Source organism: Melanostigma gelatinosum (assembly GCF_949748355.1).
Source record: "Melanostigma gelatinosum genome assembly, chromosome: 8".
Classification (NCBI taxonomy): domain Eukaryota; kingdom Metazoa; phylum Chordata; class Actinopteri; order Perciformes; family Zoarcidae; genus Melanostigma; species Melanostigma gelatinosum.
The window spans coordinates 13,056,911-13,076,960 of record NC_136641.1 but is presented as its reverse complement, the minus strand read 5'-3'; the positions used below and the strand labels follow the sequence as shown (position 1 = coordinate 13,076,960).

Genomic DNA, 20,050 nt, shown 5'->3' with positions numbered 1-20,050 from the left:
TGCATAATTATCAACTGGTAGCAGCTGCCTCTCCTCCTCTGCTGTGACCAGATCAGTCTAACCTTTGTTTTCTTGTAGTGCCTGCGCCTTCTGACACATACCTTCAACAGTGAATACAACCAAGTGGTCAACAGTATTAGTGACTGCAAGGTGAGTAATGATAGAAAGAAACTCTAAGCTTTAAAAGTAGTTCATTCATGTACACTGGCAGGTATAGATTGATCTCAGTGCTCATATTCTGCAGAGATTTGTAGCAAATAGGCATCTACTTTTTGTCACTTAATAGTTACTTTAGTATCAGCAGTGCACTCTCCAATAATCTATATTTTCTATATATATATATATATATATATATATATATATTTATATATATATATATTTATATATTTCTATAATAATCTATATTTTTCCTCAGTGTTTCCTTTGGAAAATAAAACTGTGTGTTTAACAAGTATTTCATATGATTTTCCCCTCAGTTGTCTGACATCTCGCCAATGGGTCGTGACACATCAGTGACCAGCTTCAGCAGCGCCACTCTCACCCCCTCCTCCACCTGCCCTTCTCTGTCTGACTCCCGCTGTGGTTCCATGGACCAAAAGTAAAACTTTTATTTATTACATATTTTATGTCTAAATACAGTATCTATCGGTGTCCGTATAAAATATTGCAAGCTTACTTCCATACTCAAAACACTTCTCATTATTTCAGATTGAATGTATTGGCAGGCTGTCACCATGACGCTAACTTGGTGTACTTTTTTTTTTTTTTCCAAAGGACCCCAGAGAACAGCTCCCGTGCCTCCAGTCCCTCCTGCTCGGACTATGAAAACTTCCCCATGGTTCCGACTCTGGAGTCCTCCTACCTTGCACGGGCTGGAAAGAACGAGTTCCTCAACTTGGTGCCTGATATTGAAGAAATGAGGCCAGGGTGAGTGCTGACATGTTAGCTATTTTGCTGTTGCAGCAATGTCATTTTAAAAAGTCAATATGAGATGCAGCCCAAACAAAAAAAATAGATCATCTTGTTTTCCAGTCCAAGCAGAAATTGTGTGAATTGATTTCTGAATCTGGGGGTTTTCAACTGGAAGAAATCCTAATTCTAGTTCGTTGAAAAACAAGCACTCCCTTTTTTTGCTCCTTTTTAGATCGGTAGTTTCTAAGAAAGGCTTCCTAAGCTTCATGGAGCCGCGCTCCAACTCGTGGGTGAAGCACTTTGTGGTTGTGCGCCGGCCCTACGTCTTCATCTACAACAGCGACAAGGACCCGGTGGAGCGGGGTGTCCTCAATCTCTCCACAGCACAGGTGGAATACAGTGAAGACCAGCAGGCTATGCTCAAGGTAGAGTTTCAATTCATCAAGTGTATTCCTGCTAATTCATCCAAATCAAATTGTTACTTTCAACAGATAACTGACCACTCAGAGTAAATACCTGTGTATCCCTCGATAGGAGAAAACACTCCATCAGGTTTTATCAGACTTTCACAAAAATGTGAAATTGTTCTCCTTTAGCACCCTAACTGATGTATAGATGGAATACATATGCAGCATGACACATATTTGGTGTTTTCTTTTCAGACTCCCAACACATTTGCTGTGTGCACAAAACATCGAGGAATCCTGCTGCAGGCCAACAACGAGAAAGACATGAACGACTGGCTGTATGCTTTTAACCCTCTGCTAGCAGGAACGATAAGGTACGCACACACACTTCTCTTAGGGCGCTTTAACAAGCCAACATTTAGTCATTTTAGTCATCAGCTCAACCCTTGGTGCATTTTGATTGGGCAGTTGTGAATGCAGTAATCGCACTCTGGTGCGGACCAAAACAACCGGTCCGAGACCACCTGCAAGAGGTGATCGAGGACCGGTTTGCCTAGTGCGGTTCAATTATAGTGAGAACATAATCTTACCCAGTTGCAAGAAGTGAACCACAACGCAGAGGATTGTAGGCTGCCTGCGCAGGCGTTTGTTGCGATGCAGACAGGTAAACGGCATGAGTAACATGAGTGAGAGGACCGGTGTCGGCGGCACGGGAGGGTCCAAAACAAAATGCATTATATTATAATGAACATAAAATATGACAAACGTGTCTTTATAAATGATACTATTCTATTGCTTTACGATGCAACCCGTGGGGGGCTCGGACAGAAAGGGCTGAGCGAAGCCTTTGGATGCTGCATTATGCGCCCCCAATGTTGAAACGAAACCTTCGCCTTTGTGTCATCCTTGGATAGCTGTTGTAGCACTGACACTGGCAGAGAGCTGACTTTGGACTTCTGCAGAAGTGCAATATTGATTGAAATTTTGGCAGAAAAGAATGTACAGAAAATGATAAAGTCAACCGGAATAGTGAAACTCATGAAGTAATTTCAGGTAAACTGGAGGAGAAAGCATTCATGCTCACAGTACATCAGTGCTGACTCAACCTCAAAATACCTCGGCCCTGCTCCTTTGTACAAGCCCCTCAGCAAATAGTTGCTTTTTAATTGTGCACTTTGAAACAGAACGAGGCTCAATAGAAAACAAAGGTATCAATTTCACTCTGATTCGGACTAGTCGAACGGACTATGGCTTGTGAAAGCGCCCTCATGCCCTTATCTGCCTCATACCCTTAACAGGAAGCAACTCCACTTTCTTCAGTAAACTGAATTCTCTTCTCGTCACAAAATATAATCCTGTTCCCACAGATCTAAGCTGGCGAGGAGGCGCAGTGGGCTAATGAAGAACTGAGTGTCTTGACTGGCACACAGGAAACCACGGCTTCCACTCTTTCTGGCAAGCCTTTTGAACATACCAAGTGTTAACACTTATTAATCATTGTGATTCTTGACAGTTTTCTCTTGTAAGTAGACTTGTGGCTTAAGTCTCCTTTCATGCGACTAAAAGTTTCAGTTCCGGAGAAATTTGCCTCCCCTTCGCCCTCCAACAACCCTCTGTCAACTTAGCTTTCCTCCTCTCTATTTCTCTTCCCCTCCTCCTCTTCCTCCTCCGCCTCCTCAGCTTTTTGTGTTTTTGTTTTTATGACACTGTTTCGATCTATTTTTGTTCCGCTTTGTCGTCATTCCCTAACTCCCTAACTAGTAGCATGTTGTAATAGTCTACTTGTGTGTGCACGATTCTTCAGAAACTGTTCTTTCTGGCCACTAATTTTCATTTTTGCCAATCATCTGTCAAGAAATTGTCTCTATCAGTGTTATTTGTTTCCCGAGAAGAGTTTGATTTCAATTTTTGGTCTTTGGTTTTGTTTTGTTTTGTAATTAAGATGCCTGCATGCTAACTGCAGCACTCGTCGGGAGATGACCAGACCAGGTTTGCTTACTCAAAAAAAAAATGAAAACAAATCAGATAACCTACAGTTGAAACCATGAAGGGAAAATATACAAAAGCAACGCTACTTCAAGATCTATTGCTGCTAAATGAATTAATCGTTTTTTCTTCTCTTCATGAGATTTGCATCAGGCCTCTAGCTCTCCTCTGCCGTCGCCTAAACGGCCTTAAGATACAAAATGTTCAGTCTGAAAAGCGTGTCCCAACTCGGCGAGACCTGAGGGCCGGGCTGGATTACAACGGTCATCCATGTGATATTTAGATCCCACTCCTCAGTCCGTGCACATTCACGAACGCCAACCCCCGATAGTGCCGTCAGTCAAGCGATTACTTACAATCATGCATTTGTGTCAACATCCAAAATACATCAAATCTCATCAGTGGAAATGTGACAGTGGATTGTTCCTTCAGGAGTAGATATTTATCCCTGTACTTTTACTATTTCATCTAAAGAACAAACAAGGTTTCCAGGAGGAGGAGGAGGAGGAGTGGGAGGAAGGACAGAATATGCTTTGTACATACAGTCTGTTCTGGGATCAGTGTCGTAGTTCACTCTCGTTTAAGACATTCCTCTCAGCTCCTCTAGCACTAACTTGAGTTGAGCCTAATATTTAGTTCAGCCATCACATGCATGTGATACCGAAGACGAAACAAAAAAGTGTGAAATGGAAGGAAGAAGAAAGAGAGAGATTGAAGTTGCAATGCTCTAGCCTTGACGCCAGTAGATAATTGATGAAGCTGCTAGCACATAGCCTGCAGGACAGATAGTGAATAGTCTACCACATGACTCCCCCTCACTGTCATGAGTGTTGGGTAAAATCTCTAAAAATAAGTACTTACTGTTCAGCAGCACCACAGGTTATCATTTTCTATTTGTGTTCTTGAATTTAAACTCATCTAACTCTCATTGGGTTGACATTTCTTTTTTAAAATTATGAACATAGTTTTTTTTCTATTATGCTTTTAATCATTCCACAGTGACGTTTTATACAAAATGTAACAGGGAATTTATTTCTTTGTTGCAACCAGCTATATTGGTGTTAAACCTTATTTTGCACATTAACACATATCTATAGCAAGACAAGAGCAGATCACTCGCGTTTAGGTCATGATTATCTTTGATTATCAGGAACACTGTTAAGAGCACATATCAAGGCTACACTGGATAGCTGTTTATTAGAAAGAAAGAAGTGATATTTAAGGGACGACATACACGCAAAGGTTTTATTTCTGATATTGTTGATGAAAATATTTGCTCTGTACATCGTACTACAGATAGGTTATACCCCTGTTTCTTCAAATGGTAGAAGTGTGACGAGCACAGATGGGCATTAAAAAACGCTGGCCAACCAACCAGTAGTATGCCCACTCTATCATATGAAGGGCACATTAGGGTTGAAGGTTTTGAAACGGAGGTAGCCTGTTACAGATATTAGTGCAATTATTGGGGACATGTGTTCATCGGTTGCTGATGTAAAGACATGAAGAATATGCCTCAGAAGTGAGAATGAGTGAAAATTGTGGAGCGTCGCTGCCCTTGGGTCAGCCAACCTGCTGGTCAGAGCAACTGAAACCTGCTGAATTGTTTCTGAGAAAATGTTCTTCTCTTGTCATGAAAAAATAATAATAATGAAAAGCTATCTATGCACTGATCAAGGCTCTCAGTGCAACGTACCTCACATTAACCTCAGCGTATTGTGTGAGATACGTATCGATATGAAGACCCGTCAGAGCAAACATCTTCACGTCACTGACTAATTTGCAGAAGTATATTGTTTTGGATTGTGTATTTATTGTTTGCAATGTACATATTAGTTTGCAGCTCTTTGCACATATTAATAAAAGGTTCAACTAACTGATCAAATAAAGTCTGTGCGGTTTAGTTGTCCTACTCAGAGTGAACCAAATGATGGTGTGGCAGCCTCTTCCAGTCTGAACTGGGAGAGCGTAGAATGTACTATGAAGATGTGTGTTTGTCCATCGTTTAATTAAAAAAAGGAAAAAAAGAGAGCTAAAATGTAACCCGCTGCATCTTTTCCAGGGGAGGTGAGTTACATTAGAAAGTGGTTTGAGTGAAAGTCTGTTTTGGATTTGAAGAATATTTACTCACTACTCATGCTAGCCAGCCACTTGAATTATAACAAAAATTAGGGTGGTTTTTAAGTCATGTAATTTTTTTCTAATATCAGGGAATATAATATGAAGTAGCTAGTGACATCTAAAATGACAGTATACTATTGTTGTAATGGTGTCTTTCTTCACCTCAACACTTTGATTTTTTTTTTCCGTTGATGCCTTGCAAAACAAAACTAGCCATGGTAGTTTCCATCTTCCCCTCTGACAATTAATATCAGTTAACTGCGTTCCCTTTTGATTTGTCTACCAAAAGAAAAAAGACAAACTACAACATTTAACACTGTACATTATTTGTCAGACTGGTTTCATTTTCATACTTATTTTGTAAATATCTGTGTTGTATGGAGCTTGAATTAAAATGTAAATATGTTTACTGTATTTGTAATAATTATAATCCATTCGCTGTATAGCATAGATGTGTCATGCAGATATCCTAATTCTGTGTATGGTAATCTTGCACCATTGAACTGTTTAGTGAATGAGGCAAAAATAAAAGTGCAAACTGTGCATTAGCAAAACAAGTGCAGCCTGTCTGTCTTCTCCTTTGTGCAGTTTGACTCCTCCCGTTTTTTACATGTTACAACTTCCTGATAACTGTGTGCTACCGAAGCACATCTACAACAGGAAAACAAAACACAGATTAGATGTTAGGAATGAGGAACACAAAAATACTCATGCTTAGTCAAACTTAATTATTACACAGTAGGCCTAAATCAAAATTATGAAATCTGTATTCTTTTTCCTCCTCCCTGCTTCTCATGCATGTAAAGACATTCTGACATTAAACTGGTTTAGTGCAGTCATTTCCCTGTGAACTGCCACAGATTTCCAGTCATGAGGAAGAAATGAGGCTTGGTGTACGGTTTAGCTGTGTGAAATCACATACAGCATGGAAAGCAGACTGGCACTCCCGTGTAAGTTTAAGATTACAACTGGGAAAGAGATTACATGCCATTGTGCCTTTCTGCATTTCATGACACATAATTAGGGCCTATCTCATCATCCATATTTAATTACAACATAGTGCACTAATTTCTGTATTATACAGTATAACCTAATGCAAATGAATTTGTGTGGAGATTAAAACAGTTTAAAAAGAAACTTAATTGACACACTTGCTTTTTAATTAACTCATATATTTGCAATATTTAATTCACAAAATTCAGTTAAATATTTACTTTAGTACTGCACATTTCAGTGGCGGAAGAAGAGTGCTGCTGAACATTTTCTTATCTCTAACATCTTATTTTTCAAATGAAACATTTTAGTCAATATTACTACCTCTTTGGGCCATGGACATATTTGCCTTTTTAAATGAAACAACTCCTTGGCGGTATTGCTAACAACCAACTCAGACATCTTAAATGTGACAAGGAGATCCAAGTTAAGACTGGGTTAATGTAAGGTCACGAGCCACTGTTTTAATCTTGAGCAATATATGGTATTTTGCGCAATGTTGGTCATGTAAAAATTGAAAAATGAAGAGACTAGGCTATATCTGCAGAATAAAAGTGGTGAAAAATATGTTTCTCTCTGAAATAAAGAACAATTACTTCAACATTTTACTTTAGTAGGCGTACAGTATTCAGAGAATATTGTCTTCCTCTGTTAAGTTAAATGTACTTTGTACGTATGTCATCAGATGAAACTGCCTATGGGGGGTGGGTACGCGTGACGTATTTGTAAGTGACGGCCGAAAGGACCAATAGGAGAACGTAAACATCTTGCTCACCATTCTGGACCAATGGGAATTCGCGAACAAACCGCTTCAGTTTACTGGCCGTCATCTGATTGGCTGCTCTATTGGATACTCTGCGTGAGCGAACTGAGCCCCTCCTCGCCTCCGAACAAGGAAGTGAATCACGAGCGAGGAGTTAAAATCTCCAGTGAAGAGGATCCCGTCCGTCATTTGAACACTGTCACTGGTCAAATACCTTAACCGCTGCACACCATGGCTCAGTAAGTTCTCCAAGTAGCTTTTAACTTATTCAAAAAGTCCTTAAAGTTGGAAGGACGCGGCACATACGTGTGGTTAAATAATTTGTTACGTTACACTTTGTGACCGTAATCGTTTAAGTTGTTCATAGCAATCTTCTTGATCTGTTCGTGTACAATACACTTAGCTCGTTAGCTAACAAGCTTTAGTGTCTAGTAGAATCATATGTAAAAAAAATAACCGTTAATAGTGAAAAGAGATAACAAATATTGAGTGAAGATGCATTACAAATGAAATTTAATTTGCATAAAATCCGAAATGTTTTTAGTGTGATTGTGGACAGTTGCATATGACCGTGTTGATGCCCAGTTAATGTGATTAACGTTAGTAATCGTCTCCTCACAGAGCAGACATTGCGCTGATTGGTTTGGCTGTCATGGGCCAAAACCTCATCATGAACATGAATGACCATGGCTTTGTGGTAAGATGATTACGACTTCTGTGTTCACTCCCATAACTTCTGGGAGTAAAACTTGTTCCACTTGTTTTTTTCCCTTTTATATTTCACCCAGTAATCACGAACCTCTCCCAACAGGTCTGTGCTTACAACCGAACCGTGTCCAAGGTGCACGACTTCCTGAAGAACGAGGCGAAGGGCTCCAAAGTGATTGGAGCCGAGTCTCTGGAGGACATGGTGTCCAAGCTGAAGAAGCCCAAGAGGATCGTCCTGCTGGTCAAGGCAGGACAGGCTGTGGACGACTTCATCGACAAACTGGTTGGTAGTTCATTCTGAACGTTGCTCCAATCACTCGTGGAAAATTTGAGTCCTTCCTAGTTACAACAATTGGCTTTGTGCTGCATTTGTTCAGGTTCCTCTCCTTGAGGCTGGGGATATCATCATCGACGGTGGCAACTCTGAATACAACGACACAACAGTAAGTCGTGGGGTGAAAAAACTGTTTGGCAGTAAATCTCTTATTTCTGTTTGTGGAAGTTCTCATAGTATTTGTGTTTCTGGCGTACAGCGGCGGTGTAAGAGTCTGAAAGAGAAGGGCTTCCTGTTTGTCGGCAGCGGAGTCAGTGGTGGAGAGGAAGGGGCGCGTTATGGACCCTCACTCATGCCGGGTGGACATAAAGAGGCCTGGTGAGTTCCTCATAAACGTCTTAACCGCTCACACTTTCAGATCCATGCTAGATGGCACAGAAATGCTAAAATAAAGTGACACCTGATACAGCTCATATGTGGGACTTTGGGCATGTTGAAACGGAATGTCTCTGACAAGGCATGTTGAAACAGGGAATATCTCTGACAAGATAAATGAGGGGGAAAAAAACTCTTGCTGTTGCTTTATTTTGAAGGCCACACATAAAAGACATCTTCCAGAGCATCGCTGCCAAGGTTGGAACAGGAGAACCTTGTTGCGACTGGGTGAGTGCTGTTTAACGTGTGCTGACTGGTTACTATACTTATTGGCCATAGCAGTTGTTGTCGTGTCAAGTCGTCTCACAATATTCTGACTGGCTTGCTTGTGCAGGTTGGAGATGAGGGTGCAGGTCATTTTGTGAAAATGGTCCATAATGGCATCGAGTATGGCGACATGCAGCTGATCTGTGAGGCCTATCACCTCATGAAGGACATCCTGGGTATGGACCATGATGAGATGGCAGAGGTGAGCTTTAACACGTTATCTTCACTGGTATGTTTTGTGGCATGTAAGTTCTGTCCAACCAAGTGGAATAAAAAAAAAAAAGGTGTGGCTGACTACATTTCATCACGCTGTGGTTTCATCACTCAGGCTTTCGAGAAATGGAACAAGACTGAGTTGGACTCCTTCCTGATCGAGATCACGGCGAACATCTTTAAATACCGGGACTCTGATGGCACACACCTGCTGCCCAAGATCCGCGACAGTGCTGGACAGAAAGGCACAGGGAAGTGGACGGCCATTTCAGCCCTGGAATACGGCACACCTGTGACTCTGATCGGTAAGAGGAAGAAAGGAGGTGGTAGATGAGGAAGTCTCTGGTTTCCTTCTCTCTCCTTCCACTGCTGGCTGCTTTCAGTAAACTGTGTTTGCTATGATGGCATGGCAAACACAGCTATGTTGCGTCACACATGTTATGATTTCAACACATTGAAGGGCGGTAAGCCGAACAGTTTTAGCTAATGTTTAGCTTTGTTGACTCACAGCGTGCCCTCTGAGCTTCTCCTAGAGAAGTTGATGGATATGTGGCTGCCACTAAGAAGATTGAAGGCTTTTCTAGTGGCCTGCTCATCTCAGGTGGCATAAGGAGGATTTGTGATACTCTCTGCAGCGTTGCTCTTTGCGCTGACTGTATGGCAGTCTGTTTCATAAACGGCCATGGACACAATACAGGCGAGGGAGTTTAATACTCCAGTAGAAAAGATGTCTTTTATATATCAGTGCATGCCCTACCAAACAGACGCAGTTTGTGAATGGGACATGCATCCGAAACCTTTTTAGTAAAAGTTCAATCATGCAGATATTTAGCAGCAGAAACTTGCTTTTCACCTAATCCCTGCAGCCATAGTAGAGATTAGATTTTATAAAACACGTTTGTTTCCTGTTCCCTCTCTGTGTTGTAGCTCCTCTTGGGATAGAGGGAGATGGAGGCATTACAAAAGGTTTCATTGTGTGAGAGCTGAGCCGGTCTGTGCATGGATGCATTTCTGACCCCGATGGGGAAAACAATCCTCACCAGTATAGTTCCCACACTGGACACATTTTCTCTCTGTCTGTCTGTTGCATCACCTTGCTGTGCGTTTTTTTTTTTTTTTTTTTGGCAAGTCATGCTTACCCAACAGTAGCTTCCTCCTGTGCGGTGGTGATCTAATTGACATTTTACTGTGGCAACTGGCTATCCTTTTTTTCTAATCGTAGTAGTGGCATGAATCTTTTACAGCTACTGCTGAGTCATGCTGATCCTTTGGGCATTGTTTTATGTTAGCATGGTGTCCCTGCAGCATAGCTGTGTCATTGGCTAACACAACCCATGTGATTATTTGTTGTGAAGGGTTTCAGGAAATCTAAATGACTGTTTACCGAGCTCTGCCTTTGAGTGACGTGTGCAGAGAGCTTACCTTGTTGTCCCTTTCTATGCCTCTTGTCTCCTTCACTCTCCCTCCCTCCCTCCCTCCCCGGCTCTTTCCTCATCCGTGTTTCAGGGGAGGCTGTCTTTGCCAGATGCCTGTCCTCTCTCAAGGATGAGAGAGTCGAGGCCAGCCGCAGCCTTTCAGGGCCGCAGGGTGTCAAATTCAGCGGTGACAAGGCTGCCTTCCTGGAGGACATCAGAAAGGTAGAACACACCGTGTGGTATACTTGCCAGATTATAAGGCACACCTTGCTAGAACTGATAGTCTAATACAACAGCCCTGCAATATATCCTCCAGTCGAGAAGGTTATAATGTTCAGTTTTTTTTGTTGATCCTGTTTTCGAGAGGATTGATGATCAGTTCAGTGACCAGTATTCATTACAAATTGTGTCACGATGTCCGATTTAAATTCAATCTCTTCTCTCAAGGCTCTCTACGCCTCCAAGATCATTTCCTACGCGCAGGGCTTCATGCTGCTGCGGCAGGCGGCCAAAGAGTTCGGCTGGTCCCTCAACTACGGCGCCATCGCGCTGATGTGGAGAGGAGGCTGCATCATCCGAAGGTACCTTTGACCGCGTTTGTGTCTCCACATCACAAGTTTTGCCTCACTGCGGCCCTGTGCAACTTTTATGTCAACAGTGGTCTTTCACACTGATGGTGAAAACTGTGGTTTGGCAACAATGTAAGAGACTTCTTGAGAAAGCAAAAACACTAAAATGGAGAAGTTTATTTATTTTTGTATCGATTTTAATTCACTTTGTAAGATTTCGAAATAGGACTTTTAATTATACAATTATTATAGGGTAAGAGGGATAAGTCTTAATGTCGTTGTCCTTTGTGGAATGCTGGAGTGAGAAATCTAATTGAAAGAAAATAGTAAAACGAGAAGAATGCCAGATTACACAAAACAAACCAGTGTCACAACCATCACGTTGCGTAAACCCAAATCAAATGTAACACTCGGGGTGATTTGCAGTGTTAGCCACATTTAACCTGGTCATGGTATGTTTTCATGCATTGAATAGTTATGGAATGACATGTCTAGTTACTGTGAGCAGAATCGTCTCCTTTTTTCTGTTTCCATTGTTGGCTAACGCTGCTCTTTACCACACCCACCAGCGTCTTCCTGGGTGAAATCAAAGAGGCGTTTGACAGAGACGCGGAGTTGCAGAACTTGTTGCTGGACACGTTCTTCAGTAATGCTGTGCAGAACTGTCAGGTATGATGATGAAGGAGGGAGTGGCCAAAGATCAATCTGCAATACCCACACTGACAAAAGACATAAAAAAAGTTATTTCCTCTTTTACAAAGAAAAGACTGAACACCACCACTTATTAGCTTAATTTTTTATTTTTGGAAGGTAGTTTTCAAACTTTGTGTTGTGTTGTTATGGAGATGACACCGTGGATTTATTCATTGTTCATACATCGTTGTTCATCTGAGACTATTCAAGAGTTCCTGGTGGAGGTCTTCTGTTAAAAAACCTACCTGAACTCAACCCAAGAGAAGACAACAGTTTGCATCAGACCTGAGGGGACCCAAACGGACCCAAATAGACAAACACACAGCAGGCAGCATGATTAATTAACACTTCACAAATCACACTTTCCATCTTCTCCTCCAAAAGCTCATAGCGAGTCTGCACTGGACGTCTGGTCGCACAGACCTAAGACCCACGGCAACACACTGGTTGGACTGAATATACCGGTAATTTGGACCGAGCTCAAACCGGGTCTCTGTTACTATGAACAGAGTGGCCTCGTAAATGCGTTGTTCATGGTCTCGTATGAACATGACTGTATTGAAGGGTCACAGTGTAGGATTTGGCTGCATCCAATGGTGAGGTTGCAGATTGCAGCCGACTGAAACGTCTCCTGTGTGCAAAGCGTGCAGAATAACTAAGAACTACGGTTGCCAACGCGAAACATCTTGAATGGTTATTGTTTTGTCCGTTCTTGGCTTTGGTAGAAACATGGAAGTGCAATTTTGAAACTGATTGAAGAAAACCCGCTCCATCTGTAGATATAAACGGCTCATTCTACAGTAATGAAAACAATCATTTTTATTTTCAGGTGATTATCTACTTATAAAAACATACGATACATAACATACTATATTATATTTCTGCCAATAGATCCCCCCCCCCCCCAAAAAATGTACACACTGGCTCTTAAACACCAAATTGCATTGCCTCCATGAAAAACAGACTGTTGTTAACCTGCTTTATTTCTCTGTTTAGGAGTCCTGGCGCAGAGCGGTGAGCACTGGAGTCCAGCATGGCATCCCGATGCCCTGTTTCACCACCGCTCTGTCCTTCTATGACGGTTACAGACATGAAAAGCTGCCAGCCAACCTCCTCCAGGTAAGACAACACATGATGCTGCAGAGCCCGCTCAGCATGTGGCGAGGGGGGCACGTCGGATTAAAGAGGTCACGTGTAGCTGTCGTCTGTCTGTGTTGGGATCTTAAGACTCCGCTGGTTGTTTATAGCGACTTTACTCTTCTGTCTTTGGACTTGATTTTGAAATCTTTTGAAGCTTCATCACAATATAAATATAGCCAGTTTGTCAATTTGAATCTCACATGGTTGCGGTGCTTCATAATTAAAAAGGAATATATATTTTATTGAGTGTTTTTATACCGTCATTGACTGCTGACTCCTCACTATTCTCAGCCGGGCGGTAGGAGGTGCAAGTGATCAACAAGTACCTCGGTAGCAAAAGGCGTTTCTAGAAATCGGCAAAGCTAAAAACAAGCCGATATGTTGTGATCCATTAGAGTTCTTATCTCCGCCACCATCTTCAGCGTAAGAAAGATTGAAAGTGTTCGTGAAATTCAACTTTTCTTTGTTTGGGAGGAGAGAGGGAGCTGTTGGCGGAGATCTGCCCTTTACTGAGAAGTTTTTTAGTTTGAATCTGTTGGTTTAAGAAAACAAGCAATTTGAATGTTGACAGATTTAACAATTGTCCAATGAATCATTGAGTGTAAAACGTTTTTGTTTTGTTGTTTTTTTAGGCCCAGAGGGACTACTTTGGAGCCCACACGTATGAACTGCTGTCAAACCCCGGTCACCACATCCACACCAACTGGACCGGCCATGGTGGAAACGTCTCCTCTTCATCCTACAATGCTTAAGGGTCATCGTCACGTCACTCAAAAACACAAATCTGAGAGAGAAGAAAACATGTTACACATTCCAACTTTATAACCATGATAACCACGCCTGAATATTTAAGAGCCCCCCCCCCCCCCCAACAATCTCCACAATCCAACTTTTTGCTCCTCTCAAAAACGTGTTGCAGTTTTATTTATCAAGGAGTGGAATCCTAAATATGTGTTTTAAAACTCTACACTGACTGGGGTTTTGTTGCAGCAACTTTTAAGGGTTGACTCCATCTGGATACTTTGGCTGTTGTGCTGGCTGTCAGGCTAATGCTCACCAGTCGTGTTGGGCCCAGGGTTCATGGTGTTAACACTGGATTACGGTGAACCATTGCACTGTACTGTATTAGGCTAAATAAAGATTTCAATCCCTTTATAAATAGCTTGTATCGTCCTTACTCTCTGGGTGCCGTCAACGGGATTGAGATTGGTTTGTGTAAACCGGGCAACGAGTGACATAAGTTGCCTGATCTATAAACAGGATCTTCAGTTTAAAATGGCTTTCTGGTGACCGACACTTTGGGTGTATCATGTCGCACATGTCTAAACACTGGACATACACAGAGAATATCTGGTATGATCAAACAAGCTGAAAATTGCACTAGTCGCATGTGCACACGTTTAATCTTTAATTTGTACCATGACCCATATCTGCATCAAAATAAAATTTTGTGACAGACAATCATGGGATACTTGCAGCAGTGTGTGTACATACAGTATGTGTTCTTTCAGTGAGTGTCCAGCAGATGGCCCTAAGAATGTGACACGTTTCTTTATACACAGTGAGTGACTGTCCTCGGTCTTGTATAAAACCGTCCAACTTTACAGCACACAGCAGCTTCTTTAAATGGTCTGCTGCATACACTGACCAATTTGTGAGTGAGTCTAGATCAGTGGTTTACCACCTGTGGGTCAGAGGACCCTTTAAAAGGGTCGCAAGCTAATTCGTGGAACATGAAAATATTGTTCTGCGTCTGAGCTCTTTTTAATTTAAAATAGCGGAACGTTTTACCTCCTCGGGCCTCTATTAAATATTCAGGTTTTAAGCAGAAAATCCTTTGGGTTCGCAAGTCGTTGACAGATTCAACCTGAGATGAGGGGTTGTAAACAGGTACTGCATCATTGTGTGCCGAGGCCAAACCTCCCTGGGTCACATGCGGATGGGGACCCCTGTTCCATGTCATTCCCTATCTCTCTGTCCCCTTATTTCATTCCATCTCTTTACATTTGGCTGCCTAAAAGAGGCATAAACTGCCATAAGCTCTCTCTTCCCTGCTGTGTTGTCGAGAGCCTCATCAGGAGATTCTTCAGCTCTACAGTCAGTTGCTGAAACGAACACGCAAGCTTCGATGCTCTCACCCCCACAGCAGTGAGGAACGTTGTACCTGACAAGAGTGTGTCACAGCTGCTGTCACACCTACTGTTCAACAGTTAACAAAGCCTCAACTCAGTGCACCTGAGCTGCAACAGCTTCTACCTTCTATTTAACCCTCCTGGGATGCTTTAATGACCTCGTTTGACTCCTCTTGTCAGAGCTTTGATCCTGAAGGGGAACACAGTAGAACAAACTGAATAAACACAGTCATTCATACGCTTAACTACATACATACACTTCAAATACCGGAAACAGGCAGTGGGAGGCTGTCGACCAAATTATTGCTACTCTGTTATTTAGACTCCTCCCATTGGTTAAAGAAAACTAAATGTCTGTGGACCTTTTCCTCTTCTCTAATGCTTAATTAAACCAAAGAACAGCACATTCTCTACAATTATTCCTCAACTGTTCTTAAAGAGGCCTGATGTCAAACAGAAGCAGTCACACGCAGCCATGAGAGCTCAGTGGAGGCAGCGCAGGCGCAGGATGAGGCTGCTGAGTCATCTGCATGAAGCATGCAGCAAGGCGACACCAGACAGTATAATGATGCATCATGAAGCAGGGGGAGGAAGACAGATGCCAATCAATTCATCGAGATCAAACATTCTCTACTTAATGCTGTTCTGATGCTAATTCAACAACATAACCAGATAGTGAATATCAACATTTGTATCTTGCTGCTTAAAATATTGTGTTGCTTGGTACTATACATACATACTATGACTTTTAAAAAAGCCTTTTGAGAGAAACCGGAGGTCTTTCCTTCCTGCTGCTGTAACACTTAACAATCAATGCTGCTTCAGTAAAAACAATTACTGATGCTTCTTGTTGTTGAGAATGAGAATTTTGTTAAAGTTTGCTCAATTTACTGTTCATTTGATTTTGTATTCTTGTTTTGTTTTTTGTACTTATTTGTTACATGTTCAAAGTAAATAAATACATATGAAATAGAACGAAAGGATTGCCACTGTCTATTCATGTTTTCATATGCCTTATCTGACCTCAGCATCAGCCCTCGATTGTCTTCCTTCTGGATGGAGTCCAATCGCCCAAAGTTGTTGCACTATTCAAATTTGTACAATGTGTAATAAATGATTGTGAAATTCTAATGAAGTCTCTCCTGATTGAATGACTTTAATATGACTGTTTTTCGACATGCTATACTATGACTTTTTTCGACATGATGTAGGCCTACTATGACTGTTCTTGACTTTTTCGACATATTATACTATGATTGTTTTAACTTTTTTCGACATGCTATACTATGACTTTTTTGACATGCTATACTATGACTTTTTTTGACAAGCTATACGATGACTTTTTGCGACATGCTATACTATGACTTTTTCATGACTTTTTGCAACATGCTATACTATGACTTTTTCATGACTTTTTGCAACATGCTATACTATGACTTTTTCATGACTTTTTGCGACATGCTATACTATGACTTTTTCATGACTTTTTGCAACATGCTATACTATGACTTTTTCATGACTTTTTGCAACATGCTATACTATGACTTTTTCATGACTTTTTGCGACATGCTATACAATGACTTTTTGCGACATGCTATACTATGACTTTTTCATGACTTTTTGGGATATGCTATACTGACTTTTTTCGACATGCTATGCTATGACTTTTTTTCGACATGCTATACTATGACTTTTTTTGACAAGCTATGCTATGACTTTTTTTGACATGCTATACGATGACTTTTTTCGACACGCTATACTATGACTTTTTCGACATGCTATACTATGACTTTTTCATGACTTTTTGCAACATGCTATACTATGACTTTTTTCGACATGCTATACTATGACTTTTTTCGACATGCTATACTATGACTTTTTCATGACTTTTTGCAACATGCTATACTATGACTTTTTTCGACATGCTATACTATGACTTTTTCGACATGCTATACTATGACTTTTTTCGACATGCTATACTATGACTTTTTTCGACACGCTATACTATGACTTTTTTCGACACGCTATACTATGACTTTTTCATGACTTTTTGCAACATGCTATACTATGACTTTTTTCGACATGCTATACTATGACTTTTTTCGACATGCTATACTATGACTTTTTTCGACATGCTATACTATGACTTTTTCATGACTTTTTTCGACATGCTATACTATGACTTTTTTCGACATGCTATGCTATGACTTTTTTCGACATGCTATACTTTGACTTTTTTGACATGCTATGCTATGACTTTTTTCGACATGCTATACTATGACTTTTTTCGACATGCTATACTATGACTTTTTTCGACATGCTATACTATGACTTTTTTCGACATGCTATACTATGACTTTTTCATGACTTTTTTCGACATGCTATACTATGACTTTTTCATGACTTTTTTCGACATGCTATACTATGACTTTTTTCGACATGCTATACTATGACTTTTTTCGACATGCTATACTATGACTTTTTTCGACATGCTATACTATGACTTTTTTCGACATGCTATACTATGACTTTTTTCGACATGCTATACTATGACTTTTTCATGACTTTTTTCGACATGCTATACTATGACTTTTTTCGACATGCTATACTATGACTTTTTTCGACATGCTATACTATGACTTTTTTCGACACGCTATACTATGACTTTTTTCGACATGCTATACTATGACTTTTTTCGACATGCTATACTATGACTTTTTTCGACATGCTGTACTATGACTTTTTCATGACTTTTTGCAACATGCTATACCATGACTTTTTTCGACATGCTATACTATGACTTTTTTCGACATGCTGTACTATGACTTTTTTCGACATGCTATACTATGACTTTTTTCGACATGCTATACTATGACTTTTTCATGACTTTTTGCAACATGCTATACCATGACTTTTTTCGACATGCTATACTATGACTTTTTTCGACATGCTGTACTATGACTTTTTTCGACATGCTATACTATGACTTTTTTCGACATGCTATACTATGACTTTTTTCGACATGCTATACTATGACTTTTTTCGACATGCTATACTATGACTTTTTCATGACTTTTTTCGACATGCTATACTATGACTTTTTTCGACATGCTATACTATGACTTTTTTCGACATGCTATACTATGACTTTTTTCGACATGCTATACTATGACTTTTTTCGACATGCTATACTATGACTTTTTTCGACATGCTATACTATGACTTTTTTCGACATGCTATACTATGACTTTTTCATGACTTTTTGCAACATGCTATACTATGACTTTTTTCGACATGCTATACTATGACTTTTTTCGACATGCTATACTATGACTTTTTTCGACATGCTATACTATGACTTTTTCATGACTTTTTTCGACATGCTATACTATGACTTTTTTCGACATGCTATACTATGACTTTTTTCGACATGCTATACTTTGACTTTTTTCGACATGCTATACTATGACTTTTTTCGACATGCTATAATATGACTTTTTTCGACATGCTATAAGATGACTTTTTGCGACATGCTATACTATGACTTTTTGCGACATGCTATACTATGACTTTTTCATGACTTTTTTCGACATGCTATACTATGACTTTTTTCGACATGCTATACTATGACTTTTTTTGACATGCTATACTATGACTTTTTTCGACACGCTATACTATGACTTTTTTCGACACGCTATACTATGACTTTTTTCGACACGCTATACTATGACTTTTTCGACACGCTATACTATGACTTTTTTCGACATGCTATACTATGACTTTTTCATGACTTTTTGCAACATGCTATACTATGACTTTTTTCGACATGCTATACTATGACTTTTTTCGACATGCTATACTATGACTTTTTCATGACTTTTTTCGACATGCTATACTATGACTTTTTCATGACTTTTTTCGACATGCTATACTATGACTTTTTTCGACATGCTATACTATGACTTTTTTCGACATGCTATACTATGACTTTTTTCGACATGCTATACTATGACTTTTTCATGACTTTTTTCGACATGCTATACTATCACTTTTTTCGACATGCTATACTATGACTTTTTTCGACATGCTATACTATGACTTTTTTCGACACGCTATACTATGACTTTTTTCGACACGCTATACTATGACTTTTTTCGACATGCTATACTATGACTTTTTTCGACATGCTATACTATGACTTTTTCATGACTTTTTGCAACATGCTATACTATGACTTTTTTCGACATGCTATACTATGACTTTTTTCGACATGCTGTACTATGACTTTTTTCGACATGCTATACTATGACTTTTTTCGACATGCTATACTATGACTTTTTTCGACATGCTATACTATGACTTTTTTCGACATGCTATACTATGACTTTTTCATGACTTTTTTCGACATGCTATACTATGACTTTTTTCGACATGCTATACTATGACTTTTTTCGACATGCTATACTATGACTTTTTTCGACATGCTATACTTTGACTTTTTTCGACATGCTATGCTATGACTTTTTTCGACATGCTATACTATGACTTTTTTCGACATGCTATACTATGACTTTTTTCGACATGCTATACTATGACTTTTTTCGACATGCTATACTATGACTTTTTCATGACTTTTTGCAACATGCTATACTATGACTTTTTTCGACATGCTATACTATGACTTTTTTTGACATGCTATACTATGACTTTTTTCGACATGCTATACTATGACTTTTTCATGACTTTTTTCGACATGCTATACTATGACTTTTTCATGACTTTTTGCAACATGCTATACTATGACTTTTTTCGACATGCTATACTATGACTTTTTTCGACATGCTATACTATGACTTTTTTCGACATGCTATGCTATGACTTTTTTCGACATGCTATACTTTGACTTTTTTGACATGCTATGCTATGACTTTTTTCGACATGCTATACTATGACTTTTTTCGACATGCTATAAGATGACTTTTTCGACATGCTATACTATGACTTTTTGCGACATGCTATACT

At 40.0% G+C, this 20,050-nt stretch overlaps 2 protein-coding genes across 7 annotated transcripts in view; both read left to right on the top strand.

Annotated features, from left to right (window-relative positions):
• kif1b (kinesin family member 1B) overlaps positions 1-5,941 on the top strand; it is a 56,523-nt gene extending 50,582 nt beyond the window's left edge. For all 6 annotated transcript variants that reach the window (XM_079273180.1, XM_079273179.1, XM_079273182.1 and 3 more), the window contains 6 exons: positions 79-150; positions 477-598; positions 775-927; positions 1,145-1,337; positions 1,575-1,693; positions 2,687-5,941. In XM_079273180.1, the coding sequence (XP_079129306.1) occupies positions 79-150; positions 477-598; positions 775-927; positions 1,145-1,337; positions 1,575-1,693; positions 2,687-2,729 (702 nt within the window). In that variant the 3' untranslated portion in view covers positions 2,730-5,941. The remainder of the gene's footprint in view (positions 1-78; positions 151-476; positions 599-774; positions 928-1,144; positions 1,338-1,574; positions 1,694-2,686) is intronic.
• Positions 5,942-7,297: 1,356 nt separating this feature from the next.
• Positions 7,298-14,080, top strand: pgd (phosphogluconate dehydrogenase). Its single transcript, XM_079274234.1, has 13 exons — positions 7,298-7,421; positions 7,804-7,879; positions 7,994-8,173; positions 8,268-8,333; positions 8,424-8,542; positions 8,758-8,827; positions 8,934-9,068; positions 9,195-9,384; positions 10,586-10,716; positions 10,942-11,075; positions 11,633-11,732; positions 12,753-12,875; positions 13,529-14,080. The coding sequence occupies exons 1-13, from the start codon at positions 7,414-7,416 to the stop codon at positions 13,646-13,648; spliced, it is 1,452 nt and encodes a 483-aa protein (XP_079130360.1). The 5' UTR covers positions 7,298-7,413; the 3' UTR covers positions 13,649-14,080.
• The last annotated feature ends 5,970 nt before the right edge of the window (positions 14,081-20,050 follow it).